Source organism: Gymnodraco acuticeps, unplaced genomic scaffold (assembly GCF_902827175.1).
Source record: "Gymnodraco acuticeps unplaced genomic scaffold, fGymAcu1.1, whole genome shotgun sequence".
NCBI classification, from domain to species: Eukaryota; Metazoa; Chordata; class Actinopteri; order Perciformes; family Bathydraconidae; genus Gymnodraco; species Gymnodraco acuticeps.
Window position 1 is genome coordinate 7,976,330 of NW_022990590.1, and position 25,206 is coordinate 8,001,535.

Here is a 25,206-nt window from a genome sequence, read left to right on the forward strand (position 1 = left end):
GTGTTTTATAAGCACTGTTCCCCCCTTTTTTTGGGGGGAGAGAATGATAGCTAACATAAAAGCAGAACGTGTTAATGCAATCGGTATAAATGCATTATCTGTCCCAAGAGAATTCCCTATAATTAACTCAATTTTGAAACTCGCACTGCAGTTCAATAACGATGGAGATAAAAAAACACACATGTGCCAAACCACATTAAAATGAAGACCCATCTTCACAAAATTGACAAAACATAGGCAGCGTTAACTAAAAGCGCTACATAAACACAATGGAAATGGGGACTATAAAAAGTGATACACATAGCTGGGAAGGCCTGTTGACGTTCAGGGATTATAAAGTTGGCCAACTGTTGGCAGAGTTATTCTGATTTAAAATTCAAGTTATTTTCAGAATATTTGTGATGACTAGGTTAGCTAGGTTAGCTAGGATAGCTCGCTAGCTTAGAGCAGATCTGCAAATATATATTGGAAGGGATCAAGCGATCACATTGACAAAATAAACCAATTAAACATTTTAGGTAAGTTTCCAGTGACAGTTATAGTTGACCAACTTTATTTTTCCCAAACGTCAACAACGATCCGGTCCCAGCTGTGTGCATCACTTTTAAGTGTACCCGCTTCTGTTCTGTTTTGAGCTTCTTCTTTTTTTATTTGCAGCGTTTTTTGGATGCTACACTTTTACTAAACACTGCTCATGTGTTGTGAAGTTGGTGAAGATGTTTCACATTGAAATGAAATACATTTGCATTTTTATATATACACATCGTTTTCAAAAGTGCAGCACGTTTCTCCTAATGGAATTGTTTTGGGCTGTTGTAGCGCGTTTGCACCTGTCGGTCACCACACCAATCCGCTGTTTAAAGGGGACCTATCATGCAAAATGCACTTTTGTACGTCTTTTACACATGAATATGTGTCCCCGGTGTGTCAGGGAACTCACCAAGTGTCAGGAAACACAACCCTCTCTCTTTTCCTCCATACCCAAATCTCTTAAAAAGGGGCTGCAACGGATCTGATACAGACTGATACAGATTTGAAATTGTTCTGACGTCAGAAACGGGGTGCTCCGCCTATATGGGCAACTCTCCACCTATCAGGGGAATGAGAGGTTGCGTGGCATGGTAACAGCATGGTAACAGCATGGTAACAGCATGGTAACAGCATGGTAACAGCATGGTAACAACATGGTAACAACATGGTAACATGACGCTCGTGCCTCGCCCCCCTCCTTTGCAGGGGGCGTGGTCAGCTGCAGCTCATTTGCCACAGAATCAGCCCTTTTGAAGACAGGGCTGGAAAAGAGCAAATAGAGCGAAATGAGGCATGGCTAAAATGCATGATCTGTTTGGTATTTTGAAAAAAAAACTTCACAGACATGTTTTATATAGGTATGGCCCTACAATATATTATTCAAATATAGCATGATAGGTCCACTTTAAATTAAAAACCTCGTTTTCTAATCTCCATCTCAACCAGCTGATATGTTTTACCATCCTCCTCCTCAATGAAACCCAATGATGTAAAACCAGGGGAGCAGAGGGAAGGAGTGGGGGTTCTGCGGAGGTTTATGGCGACTCTGGGCTTCCACCTGTCAGGACACAAGTGACAGTTATTAACAACAGGACCCGAAATGAATTCTGTCAGAGAAGGAATTGCATTTTCATCCGAAAGCCGCCTCCATTTTGCATGGAAGAAGAATTACACCTCTACTCGAAAAACTGCAACCGTCTGAAAAGTTTTATATCAGAGCGTAAGCATTTAGTGAGACACACAGCAGTATTTCATGCGTTTGAACTGTGTGTATTGATTTCATTGCATAACTCCCTGCAAATATAATAGTTTAAATGCTGCTGCAGTTACAGAGAGGCTTCCCAAACTAAAAAAGATTATCTTATTTCTAATTACAAAATTAATGTAAGAACATACACAATTAAAGATGGTGGCAGACAATGTTGCAGACGCCAGTAAAAAAGCTTAAGGCTTACTGAAGAAGAAAATCATTTGTAAAAGAGTGACTGCTGTGAAATTGCGTACGGGATGCTGTGACGATGTTTACTCTTTGTGCGGGGAGTGCAAGGCTAGACCTCGGGATTAAATGCTAGGGTTTTGACCTCAATCAAGGAAATAATTACTGTTGCCCCTCCTGTTGGTGTACTCCATAATTAGCAGGCAAAGCCCCCACAGAGACACAATTAGTCTGAAAACAGAGGTCATTAAACTATAATTCTTATAGGGCTCGTCAACATCTTTTTGGCGTGCCTGGAATGCTTTATCGAAATTGTTGGGAAGTTCAATCCTGGCACATTCACCGCAGAATTTTCCTTAATAGATTCTCCCTACAGAATGCACTTTGCCCAATGTCTACATCCAAATATCTGTCAGAGGAAGTGAGATATGGTAATAGAATAGAGGGCATTTGCTTCAAGATAAGTCAAGTGTGACTGACTTCATATTCCTAGAGTAATGAAGAGGATTCATGATTGGCATCACTGATAACAGCTATGGATCACATAAGCTCTAACACACACACACACACACACACACACACACACACACACACACACACACATATATCACACACATATATCACACACATATATCACACACACATACACTTCAAAGTGTCTTCTTTCAGTGAATCACCATGTATCCTATTATATTCTCTCACAAACACACTCTCAAACAAACACCGATGCTGTTATCTGTCATCACCACGGTTGCCGCTCCACATCCAAAAAAAAGTCGATACTGATGCAGCACCCACTCATTGTGTGTGTGTTTGTGTGCTTTTTTTTCTTTTGTGATTAAATGGGACTGCAGCAATGAGGGAAGTTTGGTGTTTTTGCACTTTCAGTGTTTTTTTCTCAAATGAAATGGCTTGATTACAAAGTGTCCTAGCTCATAATGGAATTGCCTACCTATTCAGATGCACTTTAAGGCATTATCTGCACATCTATCATGTATTTTTGTCTATATAAAAAACTGAGCACCCACTGAAGGGTTCATATTTTCAGTCTAATGTGTCCCGGATTTTGAATTGATCATAATAGACTATATGCCAATGGCTATTTAAAGCAGTTTTTATATCTATATCTATATCTAATATCTGAAATACACTAGTTCTTTGAAATATGTCAAGCTTATAAGGTTTTGTGATAATGACCTATAATAACAATATGAACCCAAATAGTATGGGGAATTAACTATAAATTAAATGTAATATATAATATCATGTCCAAATGAAACATTTTCCATTGTTTTTTTCATTCAATATCACTTTATTAAGTAAAATAAACATTGGTTCCCCTGAAAGCAAGAGGCAGGCAACACCATTGCTTTCCCTCGCTTTTGAATTTGGACATTTTTAGCTATTTTGCAACTAGTGGAAAGAAAACTTCCAAAATACACATTTAAGTGTTTATATAAAAGTAATCTTTAGATAATGCCTAAAAGGCATGATTCATGGTGTCAGCCTATTTATTAGTGCCTCTCTTTTAAAAATAAATGCTTCATTCAGCATCTGTTTCCTCACCTATTAAAAAGAATAACCCCCTCTCTACATGTGATTATTTATTTCGTTTTTGTTTTGTTTTTTGTGGTGGCTTGAATCAGCTGAGATGAGAGTAACACCTACATCACTTCCGGGCAAAAATGACGGCCCCGCCCACTTTTTGGGGAAAACTGAAAACAACGCTGTCATTTGAATGGAGGTCAAATTCTGTTTTTACCAATCCGATCAGAAGTGTAAGAAAACCTTGGATTTTTGGATCTTCAAAGAGCCCGATTACGATGGACAGTCAGGCAAAGAATTACATTAAATCATTTGAAATCGACGATCGGCTCGATATATGATTAAATTAAAATCAGTAGGTGAGGCCGTAAAATAATTGTTTTATTATGCCAAAAAGCTGCTGTGTCGTTTATTGCACCTCAAACATTAAAACAAATCCAGAGTTACGTTTTTCTGTACTTCCTCTAAGAAAAAAGGACAGTAAAAGAAGAGCTCTGTGGCTTCAGGCTTGATTGCCATTCAAATAACAGTGGGCCCTTCTCACTTCTCTTATTTTTCATTTCCTCGCTCCTCGGTCTCGGTCTCACCAGAAGTTGATTTGTCTGTGCCATCTTGAGTAGCGTCCCTATAGAGAGGCGAAGTCACGCCCATCTACTTCTGGTCCATGGGACCCCAGAAGCGAAAAATTATTCATTGAATTCAATGGAGAGAGAAAACGTATCTTTTGATCCCGTTTGAATTGTGCCACGAACTACACATATGATGTTTCTCAATCTTAAACAATCATTTCCATGTCAAAAAAGTCACATTTTGTCGTAAAACTGTTGAAATATAAGACTATGAAAAATACGCGACTACAAAGACTACAAATCCCATTCTGGGTCGCGTAAGTGATGTCACCGGCGATAATGCTCCAAGTGGTTGGTTCACTTTTACAAGATGCCTGTGTGCTTTGTACCAGGTTGTAATCACAAAAGTGATCATACCACTTGCTCGTTCTATCGCTTCCCGTCTGATGAAAGGACCAGGAGTCGCTGGATCAGACATATCAGGTAATCATAGGTAATATACATGTTGTGCATGGAACATAGTCAAGTTAGCTACCTAGCTAGTAGCGAGCACGTTAGTTAGCATTACATTACTTAGCCTTGTCATTTTTAGTAGCCTTACCATGAAGTTATTATTTTATTACATGAAGTAAACCAAAATGTTAAACAGTAAGAGTAGTCATGATGGTAAGTATTTCGTGAAACATTTGAAGAGTAGCCTACTGCGCCCTCCACCGGGTGCTAAGGAAGCAGTTCAGGGAGAGTCGAAGGCAGGCAGGGAGCTTTGCATGACATTCTTCTGGACGTGTTTCATTGTGATGACAGTGAGGGTGAGTCAATCTGTTTGTTGTGTGCTTACTGAGAGAAAATTGTTAGAAGAGATAATTATTAAAAGTGTTGTTACTTTAAACTAAGTGTTGTTACTGACCTTTTTCTCTTTTATTTTCTTTACCTCACCTGTAACTGCTGAGACCCTGAGGAACATGCACACTGGACTGACCTGCTCTGGCAACCTGATTTCCACTGTACGTAATAGTATTTGGTTATGGTATATTATTTATATACATCAAAGGCACAATGCACCCCCCAGAGACACACATGTATTGAGTGTGATATTTTGCATAGGTCATGTGAAATCATCTTTACATACTAGAAAACTGTAGGAGCGGCAACTTGTTTTGAAATTGAATTTTTAATATCCGATAATAAAGTTGATCTGTTTTCTTTATTCTTCTCTCTTCCCAGCTCCATCCATCACCATTCTCTGTTCCTGCAGGTCCTGCTTGCTAATCAATGCTCATATTTTTTTACACAATTACAAATAAAGTCAATGTATTGTATGACATGAAGTTGTGCTTCATTCGGAGTCAATAATAAATTCATTCTGCCTTCAACTGCACAATGATTGTGGACTGCACCGACATCCATGTAGCTGCCCCCCAGTAAGATGAACCAAGCAAAGAGGGTCACCATCATGCCCAAGGACATCCAGCTGGCCCGCCGCATCCGCGGAGAGAGGGCTTAGACTGACCTGAGACCAGCACACCCAAACACAACAGCTCTTTTAAGAGCCACCTACAGTTTCAAAGAGTTGCAATCCTACGTTATTATAATGATTAAACTGGTTCATGTAACACTTAGTTTACTGAACCGTGATGAATGAAAGAAATTAGTGAGGTAGTGGTTTACTGAAGTTACAAAGTCATTAATATATGAGTAACAGGTCAGTGTAAACACCAGCTTCGGTCAATTATGGATCATTCAAACTATTTATATAAAAATATGTAATAAAGTTCTAAAACAAGTATTCGGTATATTCCTTGATAGCTTTTGGAGAAGGTTGTTTTTAAGTTTACTAAAATCTATCGTTTCAACTGTTTCACTTTATAAAAGGGGAACAGGTGAGTAGAGCATCATTGAGTTTCTTATTCTGTCAGTAAATTATCCAAATGAATGTTTTTCATTATTTTAGTCAACCCTAAACAAATTGATTGTACCTTTTAATGATGACCTTACATGGTCGCCAAAGTTAAATTAACTTCAGAAAATCAAATCTGTTCTGAGAAAAAACTAATAAATGTTTAAAGATAGGAACTTGCCATCCCACTGAAAAACAGTCTGTAGAGATTTTAAGGCGTAGTTGTAGTTCAGTCCAACGTTTCATTTGGATTCATTTGACAACAGTCAACTATTTTCATAAAGAATATATATCTATTTCAAATTCAAAGTCAACTTTATTGTCAATCTTACTCAGTTTGTGTTTATAGACAGAGAGATCAAAAAGACGTTTAAATAACATTTTACAGATATGTATACAAATATATATATCCTATATACACCATCATGTATAATGATGGTGTATGATGTAGAAGGAAGTGTGGTAGATAACAAGTAAATATAGAGTTACATACAGATCCATGTTACAGCAAAAGATGGAATAACTAAGAAGCACGCAGTATAATAATAATTACATGCAACAATTAAATAACTGCTCAGCATCTCCACCACAATCCCAATCTGCTGTGTCCTGTTTTCCTCCCCTCTGCATAACAGCCCATCACACATACGAAACACAACGCAGAGTCCGAGGGTGTTAAGAGTATGTTTATTTAAATGTCCTCCTCTCTACTGGCCAACAGGAGGAGGAGATTTCCATGCTATGCAGGGTCTTTGGGGATGGGGATGATGATCGCCTCCTTCGTGGTCCACATAACAAAATGATGTGCAGCTGCCCTTGGACCTGGTGCCAGTATGGGTGATTCTCCTTGAGAATATATGACCCACCCTCCTCACGGAGACAGAAGGATGGTAACTGGACTGCCTCCGCGATGGTCATGTTCCTCTGGCTGTGTGGACACTTCACCTCCAGCAGGGCAGATGGCTGCACAAGTCCATCGGGTGATGCTCCCAAAACACCCGACTCACTCACAAAGAGACCAGACTCTATTCGAACACTGTCACTTGATAGGCCTCCACAAAAGCCTTCACCCCTTCGGCCTCGTTTACAACCCCCCAGTTGACAGTTGGCGATGTCTCTGGCCAGTGGGTTGTATGTCTCCTCTCGCTGTTGGTAAAGTTGAGACACCGGCTGGACTACTTTTTAAGTGCCAGGCTTCCTCCACTGGGACTCAACATCTGTGGAGCTGATCTGCCACATGGCAAATATTGCCAATGCAAGGCAAGGCAAGGCAAGGCAAGTTTATTTATATAGCACTTTTCAACACAAGGCAATTCAAAGTGCTTTACAAAAAATGAAAGAGATTAAGAAAATGGCATTTAAAATCAGTCATTAAAAAGAAAAGCTAATAAAATAAACATTAAAAGAAAAAATACATGGATAAAAGTTACAGTGCTGTCAATTAAACATTAAAAGAAAAAAGTACATGGATAAAAGTTACAGTGCAGTCTAAGATATGAATAGTTCAATTAAAAGCAGCGACAAAAAGAAAAGTCTTCAGCCTGGATTTAAAAGTAGTCAGAGTTGTAGCGGACCTGCAGGTTTCTGGGAGTTTGTTCCAGATATTTGGAGCATAATAACTGAACGCTGCTTCTCCATGTTTAGTTCTGACTCTGGGGACAGAAAGCTGACCAGTCCCTGAAGACCTGAGAGATCTGGATGGTTCATAATTTAGCAGGAGGTCAGAAATGTATTTTGGGCCTAAACCATTCAGTGCTTTATAAACCAGCAGCAGTATTTTTGAAATATATTCTTTGACACACAGGAAGCCAGTGTAAAGACTTCAGAACAGGAGTGATGTGATCCACTTTCTTAGTGTTAGTGAGGACTCGAGCAGCAGCGTTCTGAATTAGCTGCAGCTTTCTAATATATTTTTTAGTGAGACCTGTGAAGACACCATTGTAGTAGTCGAGTCTACTGAAGATAAAAGCATGGACAAGTTTTTCCAAATCCTGCTGTGACATTAGTCTTTTAATCCTAGATATATTCTTTAGGTGATAGTAGGCTGATTTAGTAACAGTTTTAATGTGACTGTTGAAACTCAGGTCAGAGTCCATGACTACACCTAGATTTCTGGCTTTATCTGTTGTTTTGAACATTGCACACTGAAGCTCAGCGCTAACTTTTATACGTTCTGCCTTGGCTCCAAAAACCATTACCTCAGTTTTATCTTTGTTTAATTGGAGAAAGTTCTGACACATCCAGTCATTGATTTGTTCAATGCACTTACTCAGTGTTTGAATTGGAGCATAGTCTCCTGGTGAAATTGTTACGTAAATTTGTGTGTCATCTGCATAGCTATGGTAACTTATTTTGTTGTTCTTCATTATCTGAGCCAGTGGTAGCATGTAGATGTTAAAGAGAAGAGGCCCCAAGATGGAGCCTTGAGGAACCCCACATGTCATATTTGTCAACTCAGATGTGTATTTACCTATAGAAACAAAGTTGTTTCTGTCCTTTAAGTAGGATTCAAACCAATTTAGAACTGTTTCCGAAAGTCCCACCCAGTTTTCCAGTCGGTCTAGTAATATGTTGTGGTCAACAGTGTCAAACGCAGCACTGAGATCTAATAATACTAACACTGAAGTTCTGCCACTGTCTGTGTTTAAGTGGATGTCATTAAAGACCTTTACAAGAGCAGTCTCAGTGCTGTTGTTTGGACGAAAGCCTGACTGAAACACATCAAAACAGTTATTTAAATGCAAGAAATTACTCAACTGTTGAAAAACAACTTTTTCAATGATTTTACCTAGAAATGGGAGGTTTGATATGGGCCTGTAATTGTTCATTACTGAAGCATCTAGATTATTCTTTTTTAAGAGCGGTTTAATGACTGCAGTTTTCAGGGCCTGTGGAAAAATACCTGAGTGAAGAGATTTGTTTACTATATGAAGTAGATCTGAGGCCATGCAAGGCAGCGTGGCTGCATTTGTACATCCCCCGTGCGCAATCACAGACAGCGCTCTGCATCGCGCCATCGTCTCCCATGCAGATCTGTAAAAATAAAGTAAGTACCATTTGTTAGCATGCTATAATAGATTGAATGAGCAATAATACAAGGATGGTCCGGATCTGGGGGTGGGAGGGTTTATTTTTCCATAGTTTTGTCCTCTTGTCTGATTGTTGTTGTTTGTTTTTTCTGTATTTTTTGTAATTTGTGTTGTATTGGTTGTGATTGTACATTGTATTTTTCTAAATGTGTATGAATACATTTTTGAAAAACATTTGATCAACAATAAAAAAGGATTTGGTCAGGATCTAGACTCAGTGTGTAGTTTATTAATTAATCAATGCTCTCTACATTAGGAAAACACATACCGGTGTACCAGAGGGAGTCACACACAGCTGTGCCTAGATAAACAAACAAATTTACAAGATAACCAAAATCCTTGAATCTACACACAGCAAATAAACTCAAATGACACAACGAGATGTAAAAGGAGATGACACATACATTATAGTCGATATAAAAGTGTCCGCTTCAATCTGAAGAGCAACTAAAACAAAACACGGGAGTGTACCTTGTTCTTGTGAACACTAATGTTATCCACAGCATACACAGAGACCACGAAGTTCTTAAGGAGAAAACTAGTTACTAAAACAAAACACGTTAGTGTACCTTGTTAGCTAATGTTAGCTAGCTGACATTAACGTTACACATTGCACTCATATTACTCACCGAAACCTTGTAAAGCCGGTCCCGCATGCTGGCTCTTACAGAACCGACTAACTCCCCTTTCGTGTATGTACAGCTCTCAACATGCCCAGACTTGTAGCGATGTTCACCTCGTTTTATACTTTTCGCCTCATTCTGAAAGAAACAGGTGAAATTTGCTAACGTGACGGCCGTCTTTGTGATGGTGACGCATATTGTGCAAGACCAGAGACCTGTAGTTCACTGAGCGGTTTCACACAAAAAAAATTGTAACTTCACAGTTTTACGACACATTTTTATTTTTTTGACTTGAAAAATGTTCTTTTAAATTGACAAACATCATATGTGTCATTCGTGGCACAATTCAAATGGGATCAAAAGATAACCTTTCTCTCTCCATTGACTTCAATGTATAATTTTCCGCTTCCGGGGTCCCATGGAGGCTCCCGGAAGGGGAGGGACTTCGCCTCTCTATGGCCATATTTTTGCCGGAGGACCGAAGAGCGAGGAGTGATAATGGAAGAGCTATACCAGGGGTGCACATAACTTTTTTGCCCTGGTTCTCAAAGGAGCACCTGGAGATGTTGCTTGGTGCTCATCCTTAAAATGAAATAAACCGTAACTTTTGAGGGGGTCTTGACTTTATTTGCCAGACACTAGGCACAGAACACACAGAGGTGAACACAGAACACACATGCAGAGGTGAACACAAGACAACATTAGCACGACCAGTAATCCTACAAGCTGTCATCACTGTTCTCCTGACTGTTCTCCTCACTGTCTTCCTCTCTGTCAGACATGGTAGCTGATGATGTAGGCCTACTACTTTCTCTCTGGTTGAGTCTGCGATTAGCTGCTTGCATCCACAAGTCAACAGCTGGGTTTGGGTCGAAAGTCTCTGTTGTCATCTTAGAAAAGTGGATGTAATCAAATAAGTATGTGAACATAACCAATAACCTACCATAGCCAATAACAAATGAATGTAACTTATTTTATTTGTGTTGTTCATTCATATCTTATTTTACCTTAACATTAATTTATTTATGCATTTTTTTTTTATCTCTCCAGTTTTAAAGGATATTTTTGGTTACTGTCCTATAGTATACATTGGAATGATTTCAAACCTGTTTATCCCAATAATTATAAAGGAGTGCCTTGGAAATATGTGTTTACATAAATTGTGACCAAACCGTTTGAATTTAGACTAAGAGTCCTTTACCTCACTGAGCTGTAGTTAACTTATCAGCCTCTCAGTCTGATTGGAGAGGACTCTCCCTCCACATTATTGTAGAAACATCTTCTTCTTATCTCCGTTAGAGCAGCTAGCACGGCACCAGATTATAATAACAACAGCGCTGGTACCACCCTCCCTCGCTCACTTGCATTTTGTCTGTGAGCTGCGGGCGCCAGATAAGCCAACATCCCCCATTTTCATCACTTACAGCGCCCATCGTACAGGGCAAATGAAAGGTGGAACCGGGGTGAAAAGGGTGTTACATTTACTTAATTGTGAATATTGTTACATCAAGGCCGAAAATTAGGATGAGCCCCAACGGTTAAAATGTTTTTTTCCCTCCCAGAACTGCCAGCGCAGCACCTCCCCAGATCTGGCGCCCTAGGCGAACATCTAGCCAGCGCTACGGGCAGTTCATATCATGGTTCATACAACTCGCAAATATATTTCTCTCTCTCTCTCTTCTCTCTCTCTCATCTCTCCTCTCTCCTCTATTTTCTGTTTTCTCTTCTCTCTCTCCCTCTCAATGTTGGTACGCAAATGCGCTTTGTTTAAAATGACCCGGTGCTCTTTTTTTGGCGGAGGTGCGCATGCGCACCTGCGCACCAGTTATGTGCAGCCCTGGCTATAACCGAGGAACCACCAGACCATCCTTCGATGAAATCCTCAGACACTCGCCCCGCCCCCTTACTGTGTATCGCTCACTGATTGGACGATGCAGTGCATGCACTGATCTGATGCTTCATGAGAGCAGTTTCCCAGCGGAGTGAAGAAAATACATGAAACTCACGAGAGTCACTCCTCAGTTTATACCGTGTTTTGTTTCAATTCATGTATCATTTAGTTACAAATATGTGATATATCTGAACAACAAAGTGGTCAAAAATAATTTTCTTCATTTATTGGAAACATTTTCATGATCGCTTTTTTCGTTTTACATTTTAAGAATGGCGTTTATCTTTTTTGAGAATGAGTTCTTATTTTATTTAATGTATTTGGGTCTACAACAGATGATACACATGTTTGTGTCAGTAAATGTGTACTAACAGAGGGGGGGGGTGTGGAAATAACGGGAACAGAGCTGCTGTCAGACGATCAGGCAGCGTCTTCACAAACGGATGTCGCTTCACGTGACGCTCCGGAGGAAAGGACGTCCCATTGCTCTTAAAACTCATTTCCTTGCTTCTCGTGGTTTCCTTGCATCTCTCCATGCTCCCCTGGTTGGAGGGATTAGTCACAGGGAAACGACGCAAATGAGGGACGCAAGGAATCCATTTAACCGAAGTGAGAAGGGCCCAGTGTTGTTTTCCCTCAAAAGTGGGCGGAGCCGTCATATGTTACTCATCTTGCTTGAATGGTTACCAACCAATCACAACGCGCGGCTGTATTTCCGTAGCCAATCAAAAGGCACGTAAACACAGCGGGACATTCTGAATTCAGACACGGAAGTCTGTCACATCTGTTCAGTGTTTGTTGTTCTGATATTTCATTATCTCTTATCTGTTTATCAAAAATTAAACGTAAAATACGTTTAATATTGTGATATATGGTGTTTCAATCAAGTAGGTAGCAGATTCAAGTCGATTCACTGCTGGTAATGTAGGCGGAAGTTTTCTGGGTAAGTTTGAAATCATAATAACGTATCGCTTCCCGTTTCAAACTAACGCCTGGTTGGCTACGGACAGCGCTAACGTTACTAACTTCATATGGTTTTCATGGCACTTTTGAAATGTAAGTCTTTTGTATGGTAAACGTATGGGTACATTCAATTGAAACACAAAAAACAGGTATTCATGTTTGGGGAGTAACGTTAAGTTGCTCTAGCAAATAACGTTTGTTTTGAAGGGCAGCGTTGGGAATCGCAGCTGCTTTTAATGAAGCTAATGACGCAGCGTTTATATCGTTAATATAATGTCAGTCTTGTTAAATATTGTTTCCAGCTACTTGACATTTAACATGTTAATACTGGACTGACATTTTTCAGTTTTGTACGTTAACGCTACATGCAGAGATGGAAAAAGTGCTCAGAACTTGTACTTGAGTAAAAGTAGAAGTACCAGAGCGTAGGAATACTCTGTTACAAGTAAAAGTCCTGCATTCAAAATCTCACTCAAGTAAAAGTACTAAAGTATTGGCATCTAAATATACTTAAAGTACCAAAAGTAATCATTTTGCAGATTGGCCAATTTCACAATCATATATATTATATGTTAATGTTTTCATTATAATTATTGATGCATAATCGATAATAAGATAATGTGTTTATCAAGGTGGAAGTCATTTTAATGACTTAATGTACTGCTTGATAACTTGTGAATTTAATCCAGGTGTTGTGTAACTAATGTCCCTTTTCAAGTGTTTATCATATTGTCTATCATTAATCTATGTCTGCAAAGTAACTAAAGGTAATAACTAGATGTAGTGGAGTAAAAGTACAATATTTACCTCTGAATAGTGGAGTAGCAGTAAAAAATAACATAACATAAAAATACTCCAGTAAAGTTCAACTCACTAAAAATGGTTCTGATGTACAATACTTGAGGAAATGTGCTTAACATTACTGGCTACATGTCATTTTTGTCATGCTAACCTTGGCTGTTTTATTTCCTTAGCACTGACGTCAGGCTGCAGCCCCTGGGGGAGATGGAGGAGCTGTACACTTTAGAGAGGGAGGTGGGGAGAGGCAGCTATGGCGTGGTGTTTGAGGGCCATATGGCCAAAACAGGACAGAGGGTGGCCATCAAGCGTCTTCCCTGCAGCAACCCTGAGTGCATTGAGCTATACCTGCAGGAGCTGTGGGCCATGAGAGCCACTGCCAAGAACCACGTCAACGTCATCGCACTGCACAGCTGCCTCCTGCAGACCGGGCCAAGGAGCCTGAAGCCCCTCAAAGCAGGAAAACTGCCCCCACGTCTGGTTGAGAGTGTGCTGAAGGGCAGTGTAGTCAAAAAAACACAAAATCCGGAGGGGAATAACACCCAGCCGAGAACTAACACTGTCTCAAGACTTCAGGACAGGACCAACACTGTGCAGGCCAGACCTACGCTCCAGGACAAGACTAAATCTGACTCTACGACCCCACAAAGGCCTCACAACAGATCCAGGAAGAGGCCGTTTGAGAGCGAGGAGGAGGAGGAGCAGCCGGGCCCCCTGAGCTGCCTGGCCCTGTGGCTCGTGATGGAGTACTGTGACGGGGGCGACTTGAATCAGTACCTGCTCTCCAGGCCGCCGGACCCCCAGAGGAACCACAGTGTGGTGAAGCAGCTCTGCAGCGCTGTGGCCTTCCTGCACAGCCTGGGCATCACACACCGGGACCTGAAGCCGGACAATGTGCTGGTGTGTGTGATGCCCAGAGGCCCCATCGTGAAGGTAGGCTGACTGAGACGTGACGATGTCTACGTCAGATCATGTGGCATTAGAACACAATATCAGAGTGTGTTGCAAGGGGATGTTTGGTTGTCACTGTAGCAATGACCTTGAGACACAATAAACAGTAACATTTTTAAAAAGCAGTTTGAAAGAATAATTGAAGATAAAATACAGAAAAAGTAATTACCAGGTCAGCTGAATGTCTGGAGTTTCAATACTTAAAAGAGGAATATGAGTTAATTGGGTATTGTTTTCAGAGAGTCTAAGTCTATCTGGGCCCTGACGCAGATTGATGGTGGGGTAAATCCTTTATTTAAGTAGAGTTTCACTGATTAATCCACTATTTGATCAGTCGATAAAACACATTGCTAATTATTTGATTATCTATTCATATTTAAAGTAATATATATATATATAGCAGGAAATACCTCCTAAATAGGGTGTTCCTGCTCTTCTCTGTTTTATATGAAATAACAGTAAATACTTTTTGGTTTGGGAATCCTAAGGACAGGGATGGACATGTTTCATTATTTTTAATGGCCACTTGATAATTGAGCACTCTAGACAATAATCTTCAGATTCATGGATTACAAAAATAATCATTTGTTAAACCCATAATTTAAAGGACTACATTTAACACAAAAATATACAAAATGTATATTCACCCGGGCAGGCTGACCTTATAGTTTGATTCATTCTCTGTTGACGGACGAATCCATTATTAAATGTTTCAGCACTACAAAGTTAAAATGTTCACATATTGGAGTGTAGCTTATATCCAAGCCTTCCTTTGCAAATGGTTACATTAATCATTTTCAAAAGGAAAATGAATATTTAACTCTTACATAAGTCATAAACATTTTTTTAATCAGTTTTACCAACCCAAAGCACACTGTATTTCTTTGTCATTTCAATGTACTGTCTGTCCTACCTGTAGGTGGCAGACTTTGGCCTGAGCAAGATGGGTGGGGGGGTGGTGGACGGAGAGCTGACCCGGCAGCACTTCTCCTCCACCTGCGGCTCTGATTTCTACATGGCTCCAGAGGTGTGGGGCGGACTCACCTACACGGCCCAGGCTGACATCTTCTCCCTGGGGGTGATGTTCTGGGCCGTCCTGGAGAGGATCACCTTCCTGGAGGAGGGCGCCACGCAGGAGCAACTGGGTAGGAGAAAGAGATGAGAATACCTGGATACACATCATATCCAAATGTAAACAGATGTATCTTCATGTTTATGGGACAGTGTTAACATGTTGGGTAACACACCAGCATGTCAGTGTGAATCCTCCTCAGCTGTCATAGCACTCACACAAAGGTCAAATGTCCAGTGTAGTCAGGCAGGTTGATGACGCATCGCTCCCAATTCAGTTTGACTTCATTAACTGGCACATATTAAAAAATGTCACATGCTATACGTCGTACATTCATCAACCATGGATGAATCGGAGATCTAAATGGCAACGTGATGGATGATTTATACTATGTACATTTTGATATCAATTATAGTAGCCTTGTTTCTTCTAATACGAGCAGACGTGGAATACAGCTTTCCCTTTTCCCAAAGTGACTCATTTAAATGAAATGTTGTGCTTTTTCCTTTCCTGTAGTGTTATATAGGTTTTTGTGTGCATGTCAATGGTCTGCGAAGGCTACAATCCCAACGTTTCTTCCAGCACACGCAGTATGAGAGATAGAGCTTTTTGAACATGAAAGCATGGAATCATGTCGCAGTAGAGACGCTACATACTGATATGAAAATGAGCAGAATGTCCCCTTTAACTTTTCTTTGCTTAGAACTTTGAAATAGTGAATTAGACTTATAACGTTCACAAAGTTCTGACCATTTCAATAAAAGAGAGAAGCACTGTCAGCAGAACAGCATTGAGATTTTAATCTATTTTTTAATGTCCTGTTTTCTGCCCAACCCCCATGTGGCCACAGGATGACGAAGGATCTTAATGGACGCAAGGCCCCGCTCTGCTCCGCGCTCCACTGAGAATAATGAAAGGGCTGTTTATACAGATGTCTCATTTTATACTGTAAAATATAGCCTGAGTCGACTTGAAGGCAGGGAGATATGAACCATTATCTCCAGGTTTAGTACCTGAGAACCTCCCTGAGTCATTGATACTCCATTAGGCTGAATGGAATGGTTACGATTGGACGGAGAGAGGGGTTTCAGGTGGTTTCAAATACAAAAGAAAGAGACCAAATGGAATTTAGCAGCGCTGAGCACAATCCTCTTTGTCAGTGAGAAAATAGGCAGAGGCGGCTGGAGCCTTTTCACAGACAGATAAAATGGTCCATTATTTTACTTTATCCTCTCTAGACCCACACACCTATTTGAGTAGGCAGGGGAGCGGAAACACAACGTCCTGTGTTTGTCCTTCTTGAAGCCCGGTGTGTGTGTTCTTGACTTTAGACTTCCCCTCAGTGTTCAGGCCAGAGATCAGTGCTGAGGAAGACATTCACGACATGTGTTACTAACAGGGCTCCATTCAAATACATGTCATCTCCTGTGACTTTAGGGACAATTGCATTTTAATTAATTTCACAGATAATCCTCTTTAATTTATTTTGGGTAGCAACTAATGATTTTCCTCCCCTCATCAATCTCCTAATATTTTCAATAAATCATTTAGTCTCAAATGAAGACAAATTACCAAATCAATTTAGAGTTTCAATTTTTTTTAAACTATTCTTAATTATTCAGTTCAGCAGCCAAAACCCTAGATTATTCATTTCATAAATGGTATGTAAGAAATGAGAGAAATTCATCTTAGTACTTCAACTTAAATAAAGAGAGAGATGTCAGTCAACCTTTCTGTACAGATGGTGTACAGATGGAGACAGCAAAAGATTTTTTCAGAAATGTAATAGTTGTTTCCTGAGCTGTTTTCTCAACAGCTGTGCGCAATACTTTCATTTCCTGTGCACTGCAGTCTATCAGTATGCAACCGTGTGGTTTCGAGTATACTTCATGTTTTCACTTTTTCAGTTTGACCACAAAAAACATGTTGGAATATAGAAGTGCCCACCACAGCCGTTAGTACACGTGCAGTCCTGGGTCAACTTGAACTTAAAGTTGGGGGGAAGAAAGTGTGTGTGGGGGAGAAAGTCGCTCTGGATACAGGGATTTTAGCCTCTGCAGACCATTTACATGCACCAAAACCTATACAACACTACAGGAAAGGGACAACCCCCCAAAGCACAATGGGGCCTCTTTGTAACATTAATTAATAAAACAGAATTCTCTATTATATCAAGCAGGCAGTGAAAAAGTATTAAAATTGAAGTGTATATAAAAAAAATTACCCTGCTTCTCACTTAATTTATTTCCTCAGTAAACATAGTGCAGGAGTTAGCACTTTTTTTTTGTTATCCTTAAACTGAAAAGTACTCGGCTTTGTTGACAATTCTTAAAATATTTCCACACAGTAGGCACTAAACTTGTTAACAGAAGTCTTCTGACAACCCGTGACATGAAGTGGCCCCCTGCAGTCGGCGGGAACTCCCCCTGCATGATGACCTCACAGTGTCTCCCCCCGTGTCTCCCCTCTAGGTGCCTACGTGTGTAAGGGTCGCACAGGCTGGCTGATTCCTCTGGGGGAAGCTTTGTGGGAGAACAACGACCTCCAGCTGTGCATCCCTATGAAGTTTAAGAGAGCCCCCCCGCTGCCGCCCCCCCCCGGCCCGGCCATGTGCACCCTGCTCTCAGACATGCTGGCCTCGGACCCAGACGCTCGGCCCCCGGCGGAGCAGCTGGAGGCCAGAGTGCGCTCGGCTCTGGAAGAGGACTCCCACTGACAGAGGGGCACTTAAGAGACCCCAGAGGCTGCTCCCAGAACAGCCACTACACGGAAATATGGACCGCGGACCCTCTGACGTGTGTAAGCAATAGCCACTTAGCTGCCACAGGGAGGTAGGCAGAAGAAATATGTTTGATGACATTGGATGGAAGGTGCTTTCCTTGTCATGGAAACACAAGCTCAATGTCTAATGTTCAGGAAACCACAGAAAGGGAAGTCCACGAAACACGCAATGATATTCAAACAGGTCAATAAAGAGATCTGGAGGGAGTTGTTATTCTATGCTTGATGTAAGCGCCATGAAGCTTGACATGGAAAATCGATTTTGGTGTTTACATATGGCTGAAATTTCAAAGGATTACTGCTGCGTTTTGTCAGGGTCAGCTGTGTTTGTGACTTCTGTCAGCTTTATTTCTTAATTAAGTTTGACATTACTTGTAGATATTGAGCCTTTCTCTGTTGAAAAATGCAGCTTACATTAATGTGTTTCTTGATTTCTCATATATTTTCACCACACATTGATTGTTACATGAATCCACAACAAATATTTGTAATGCATTCCAACACTGTGATCCGTTAATAAATACTACTATTGTGAAACACATCTCCATTGTTTGACCCTTCAGCAGCTTGTCCATTGAACCCCATGCACATTTGGTTGTAGTTTGTGGTATTTTATTACGATAACTAATGTGTAACAAGTGTCAAGCACAAGAGCTCGATCGATTTAAACTAATAATCAAATAGTTAAAAATATTTTTTTTCTGAATGAAAATGTAACGCGTGTAAGAACAATTTACAAAAGAAAGAAAATCTAAATCAGTTTTTTACATTTTAAACATGACATGAAAATGTTTCTTTTTATTTCGTTATATCACTTTTTTGCTCTACGCTGTTAAAGTTAGGATCGTTTTTGAAGTTAAGTCAAACTTTATTGCTGTGAGCATTAATATCTGCACTAACCTTAGTGGGCTGCCTTCACTAATGTACTGTCCTCTTGGAGCAGGAAATGAAAGCAGGCTTTAGAGTCCACAGCATTTAGTACTGCTCATCAGTCTCAGTCATTGACCCGCCACATCTTAGACGGCTACTTATTTTAGACAATTTTTGCTCGCATGCATTAAAAATGTAATTTTAAGTGTTCGGAAACTCTTTTTAAATTAACCCGAAATGGATAGGATAAGTATTCAAATGTAAAAAAAAATATCTTGCTTTGCAGTTTGACTGAATAAACGATTTAGGGTTCAGGGTTGGAGTAGAATACAATGAGAATCAACACATCTAGATCTTCTTTTACTCTTGGAAGTTTTGTAACCTTCAGTAGAGTTTACCTGCACTTGCTGTACTTCTGCTCATGTTGCAGTGAAGATTAGCCCAACCTAAATCAGCTTTGCACAGCCTCAGCGAGTCTAGCGGGGGGGGGGGGGTCCTTTCACATTTCAAAGCTGATAGCAGCAGGGAGCAGGCGTAGAGAGAGAGCCTGAATGTGCTCGCATCAGGACTGCAACACCAACAGAGCGTCACGACACAGGGGCCGCGTCCAGGAAATTACGCGTGGCCGTTCGGCTCCACTGCAGCTGTAATCCATACGAGACACAGGTCGCCCGAGTGGGCTTTATTGCGAGCTATTTCTCAAATGACAAACCCTTTCCAGTAACAGTGTGGCTGAACGCAGCATTCAGTCAGTGTTCAACAGACAGGTAACTGATAGAGATGTAATTGGAAAGGCTGTGTCAAATGAGCCAGTAAAACACTCTCATAGGGCAATCATCAGGGGTCTCTTGCAGGGGCCGGCCCCGACTTTGGGGAACACATTATAAGAGCCACTCGGACCATGTGACCTTTATTAAATGGCTAGACCTTTCAGGCTACTCTGTCATTAAGGTTTGATGATTCAAAGGTGGGGAGCATTGTAGCTCTCTTTGTAGAGCCTAAGGCCCCTGTACTGGAGCTCTGGAATCAGTAATCGGTTTGAGTCAGAGCAGGGGGCCATTTACACGTGGCACCCCCTCCCTCCTTTCCCTCTCCCTCCAACTTAAGCTTAGCCGTGGTGATGCTATGTTTGTTTTATAGCCTAGCGTTAGCATTCTACTTTTGGCAATTGCAATTATGCTTCAGAAATCGTAAAATTGGTGTTGACAGGTGGAGATAATCCTGTTGAATAAAGCAACAAAACAAGTATCATAAACTTGTGTTTGCCACAGATCTCATTTCCTGCAATAATCCCAAATCAATTAAAAATAATATGATTAGCTTTTTGTTGAGGGAGCCCTTGTTATGCTAACTTCCAGATTGGCCTACAACAATACGTAATCACTGCACCACTCTCTAAAAGGTAGCAGGGCCCCAACAAAATAAAATAAAAAGTCCATAATGTACACAAATATTTGTTATACACTATTATTATTGTATCATGCTTTATAACAATATTGACACATTGTAAGCATTGTAAAACTGAATTACAAAAATGTAATAATGACTTTTTTAAATCGCATTATAATGTGATTAAATCCATTACAATAATTTATTATGAAGATTTGATCCAGAGTGACCTAAAATGAGTTACTCTTAAGTGCTTACTGTAATCTTTAAGCATGATATTTAAGGTCAAATTGATCTTTGACCTACTCAAAGCAAACAACGATAAATAAGAGTAACTTAATCACATAATAAACAATATATTACAACTTACAGGAAGTATAAAACAACAATACCCTGCTTGAAAATGTGTTATCATTATCATTGTAAAGCATTATGAATATTTAGTGCTTATAACTTTAAAAATACAAAGTTATAAGCAGATTATAATACATTTAAAGTATTTTTTCAATGCATTAAAGACATGGACTTCATAGAAAGTGTTACCAAAATAACCTGAAGAAGGACTTTATTCCTTGAGTGTGAGGAATGTGTTCAACATCTAGATTTACCAGAAGCCTGAGAATGCCTGACAGAAACACAAGTAATAGGATTAACTGTGGGGCTTTAAAAAGCTATTTATTTAACACTAATATTCAATTTCCTGCCCTATAAATCAAAATCTTGCAATTACACAACGGCTGCCCGACGAGGACACTTCCCGCACTTCATTCATCCACCGCCAACTGTTAATGAACGCTTGACTCGTAATGGCTTTTCTATTTAATTGCAACATAAACATGATTAGCTCAAAGCGTGATGCTAAACAGGTTTCTAATCCTCGACGAACACACAAACACTATTTAAGGGAGACATTGAGATTTGTCTTCACCAGACGTGTAACATCTGAGTAAAGAGAAAATGTCTCTTGTTCTTATTTCTTGTCAAACTGAATCAGTACAGGAGTTCATTGACAAGGCACTGGTAGAACCCATACAATGTGGAAAGCTTCAAATCTGAGAGCAGACTGACCTTTCTTTTACAGTCGCAGTAAATAAAGTTAGAAAATGGAAACTTTGTACAGGAGATGTTCTGGCTTCCTCCCAAGTAACTTTATTCCTTACACCCACTCACACGGTCTCCTTATCTAAAATAAAGCGGTGTGTACCAGATAAAAAAAGCTGGTCGAAGAAAAACTGCAGCCATTATCTCCTCTGATGCTTTCCCCAAAACATCAGCAGACATGTCCCGAGGCTATCGTGTGGATAAATACAATATGCGATATGTGCGTCTGCAGCCAAAGTCCAGATAAAAACAGGGTCAGTCCATTCCGGGTCCATACAGGTCCTTCACCATGTACGGCCCCTCCAACTCATAGCCCATCTTCCTGTAGTAGTTCCTTGTTCCTACACCTGCAACACACACAGGAAAGAAGTTAAAGAGAAGCACAATTTACGATGTTATACCATGTAATAAAACCTTTTTTTATCTTCATTAAAGGTGGGGTAGGTCATTTTGGAGAAACCAGCTCGAGTGTGCTAGAATTTGAAAATACACAGCCGGAACAAATCTGCCACTTCCTCACAGAGCCCCTCCTCCAACACACACGAACGCGCACATGACCAATGAGGGCACGAGATAAGTTTGTGCACAGATGGAAGGCTGACAGGCAGGTAGGCCATCCAGTTACTTTAGCCGGGCCGGCTAAGATGATTGGTCGTGCTTTTTACAGTACTACGGCTTCCACAGATGACATTTTTTAATGGATTTATTGTCAAAGCACCTAAGATATTCATTGCTATCGGGATGTTAAGAGCATTTCATGGAATATAACAAAAAGTGTATCTCGAGCCGGTTCCTCAAACTTACCTACCCCACCTTTAAGGTGCAGAATGGGTTTAAAAAAACAACAAATGAGTATTTAAAGGTCCCCTATTATACTGTTTTTCATCAATATATTATAGGTCTCAGATATATACAAAACATGTCTCTGAAGTGTTTGGCTCGAAACACCAAACAGATCATTGTAGTATGCCATAAACCCCTCTGTTTCAGCCCTGTTCCAAAAGTGCTGATTCTGTGTCTGTAGCTTTAAATGCTAATGAGCTGCTGCTAGCCACGCCCCTCTATGGAGTGATTGGTTTAAAAGAAACACAATGAGTGCGTTTCACTTCGGTTAAATGGAATCCTTGCTTCCCTCACTTGCGTCGTTTCCCTGCGTCTAGTCCCTCCCACCAGGGAAGCATGGAGAGACGCAAGGAAACCACGAGAAGCAGGGAAATGAGTTTTAAGAGCAATGGGACGTCCTTTCCTCCGGAGCGTCACGTGAAGTCCGTTTGTGATGACGCCGCACAGCTGATCGTCTGACAGCAGCCAGATCAGTGCATGCGCTGCATCGTCCAATCAGTGAGCGATACACAGTAAGGGGGCGGGGCGAGTGTCTGAGGATTTCACCGGAGGATGGTCTGGTAGTTCCTCGATTATCGTTCCTCGATCCTCCGGCAAAAATAAGGCCACTGGGACGCTACTCAAGATGGAGCAGACAAATTCACTTCCGGTGATACCGAGACCGAGGAAATGAAAAATAAGAGAAGTGAAACGCACCAAATGGTGCACTAGGAGGAGATTCAGGTGATAAGGGGGGGGGGGGGGGGGGGGGGGGGGGGGGGGGGGTTACCTTGGTTGCCAAAAAAACATTGTGACAACACAAAGTGACCAAAATCTGATCAGCTCCTTTTCAGACAGGTTTTTATATAAAAGGATCATGACAAAAAGAGAGCTAATCTTTTTGTCCTGAAACTTTCAGAATCTTTTGAGGGGACACATGTTTATGTATAAAATACATTAAAAAGTGGATTTTGCACAATAGGTGACCTTTAATGTAGTTAAAACGAAATATGTTGTATTAGGATCAAAGCATCAGTTAAAAGCTGATCCAACACTGCAATTATGTATACAACCATATATAGACAAAATAATAAGATACAACCTTGGATTATAATATATATTGTCACGGTCTTTTTTGTATCTGGTATAAACCAATTGATAACATTGTGAGCAAAATGGGAAAAGGTGTGTCAGTTTAAGAGAAGTTATGCTAGCAGATGACATAAGACAAAATCCATTGGTTCTGTCGCAGCTTGATAACTGTTTTGTCATTTGATCCATTGCTTCAATGAAAATTAAGAACAAAATATTAGACGCCCTAATTCCCTAGAGATTCCCTCAGCCAACACCACCCATATAGTGCATACTTGTACAAATACTGGGGACAATTTTTAAACTACCCAGTCTAGAAATACTTAAACAACACATACACATCACAGTGGAATAATGCTTAAACTGTAAATACAAATATTCTTTAATCAAACACTATCAGTTAGATGTGTTTAAACCATCATCCAAAGTAATATGAAATGCATTGCTTTGACCCGTACATGATGAGGGACTCGTGCAGTATCTGCCTCATGCTGTATGAAAGCCTCTTCTTCACTCCATTAAATCCCTGCAGCAGGACACATGTTGACAGACCTCCAGCCTCTGATAGCATAGTGTGGAGCGCCACAGCCACCCACCGTGTTTACCTCCATTAAATCACGTGCAGTGACAACAGGCTGCTGCGACACAAGCACACACACCTCTACACACACATCACAGGGGAGTGTTGTAAGGCGCTTTGCTGCTGGGTTATGTGGGAGAGGGAAGAACGGATGGATCTGAACAACAAATAGATCTTAATGCTGCCGAGCACCAGGCTCCTCCTTCGAGTTCTGATAAAAACACAAGTCCCCATCTTGTATAATAAATATAATGCATATACAATACGGCAAACATCTAGCTTTTCCCAAATATTGTACAAAAAAAAGAAGAAGAGAATCCTTGGTTGGTACAGACCCTATTTAAAAAAAAAAAAGAATCACACAACCATCATAATACTCCCATGTGTCGTGTCAAATCGCAATTGCAATATCAGTAACTACTGAACACACCACACGTGGAACCTTGCAGCAGATGGGCTGCAGCAGCAGAAGGTGCCACTCTTGTCAGCTAAGAACAGGAAACTTAGGCTACAATTTGCACTGGCTCACCAAAACTGGACAATAGAAGATTGGAAACATTTTGCCTGGTCTGATGAGTCTCGGTCTCAGACATTCCGGATCAGAATTTGTCGTAAACAACATGAGAGCATGGATCCATCCTGACTTGTATCAACGGTTCAGGCTGATGGTGGTGGTGTAATGGTGTGGGGGATATTTTCTTGGCAAACTTTGGGCCCCTTAGTACCAATTAAGCATCGTTTAAACGCCACAGAATATTGTGGCTGAGAACGTCCATCCCTTTATGACCACAATGTACCCATCTCCTGATGGCTACTTCCAGCTGGATAACGCGCCATGCAATAAAGCTCAAATCATCTCCAACTGGTTTCTTGAACATGACGATGAGCTCACCGAACTCAAACAGCCTCTACAGTCACCAGATCTGAATCCTGTAGAGCACCTTTGGGATGTGGTGGAACGAGAGATTCGCATCATGGATGTGCGGCCGACAAATCTGCAGCAACTGCGTGATGCTATCACGTTAATATGGACCCAAATCTGTGAGGAATGTTTCCAGGAACATGTTGAGTATGCCACAAAGAATTAAGGAAGTTCTGAAGGCAAAGAGGGTCCAACCCGGTGCTAGCAAGGTGTTCCTCATAAAGTGGCCGGTGAGTGTATATACCCTATTTTGTAACCTATACCCCGATGCGTAAATACTCAATA

General features: G+C 40.6%; 2 protein-coding genes across 4 annotated transcripts in view; one reads left to right on the forward strand and one right to left on the reverse strand.

Moving 5' to 3' along the window:
• The first annotated feature begins 12,170 nt into the window (after nucleotides 1-12,170).
• Nucleotides 12,171-18,682, forward strand: si:ch211-63o20.7 (uncharacterized protein LOC566836 homolog). 3 transcript variants are annotated; one of them, XM_034228433.1, is made up of 4 exons: nucleotides 12,171-12,189; nucleotides 13,518-14,274; nucleotides 15,212-15,437; nucleotides 17,836-18,682. In XM_034228433.1, exons 2-4 carry the CDS (start codon nucleotides 13,549-13,551, stop codon nucleotides 18,078-18,080), a joined length of 1,197 nt encoding a protein of 398 aa, XP_034084324.1. In that variant the 5' UTR covers nucleotides 12,171-12,189; nucleotides 13,518-13,548; the 3' UTR covers nucleotides 18,081-18,682. The 3 variants fall into 3 exon arrangements, with proteins under 3 accessions (XP_034084324.1, XP_034084322.1, XP_034084323.1); XM_034228431.1 differs by lacking the exon at nucleotides 12,171-12,189 and adding an exon at nucleotides 12,224-12,523; XM_034228432.1 differs by lacking the exon at nucleotides 12,171-12,189 and adding an exon at nucleotides 12,543-12,636.
• Nucleotides 18,683-20,938: 2,256 nt separating this feature from the next.
• Nucleotides 20,939-25,206, reverse strand: part of elp3 (elongator acetyltransferase complex subunit 3) — a 34,561-nt gene continuing 30,293 nt past the window's right edge. Inside the window, exon 15 of the mRNA XM_034228522.1 lies at nucleotides 20,939-21,852. Within this exon, the coding sequence (XP_034084413.1) occupies nucleotides 21,761-21,852 (92 nt within the window). The 3' untranslated portion in view covers nucleotides 20,939-21,760. The remainder of the gene's footprint in view (nucleotides 21,853-25,206) is intronic.

Bases quoted from the DNA above. Each gene is read 5' to 3' on its own strand.
- si:ch211-63o20.7 (XM_034228433.1), top strand. From the start codon at position 13,549: ATGGAGGAGCTGTACACTTTAGAGAGGGAGGTGGGGAGAGGCAGCTAT. The intron at 14,275-15,211 runs GTAGGCTGACTG...TCCTACCTGTAG, and splicing joins CCAGAGGCCCCATCGTGAAG to GTGGCAGACTTTGGCCTGAG. The intron at 15,438-17,835 runs GTAGGAGAAAGA...TCTCCCCTCTAG, and splicing joins CGCCACGCAGGAGCAACTGG to GTGCCTACGTGTGTAAGGGT.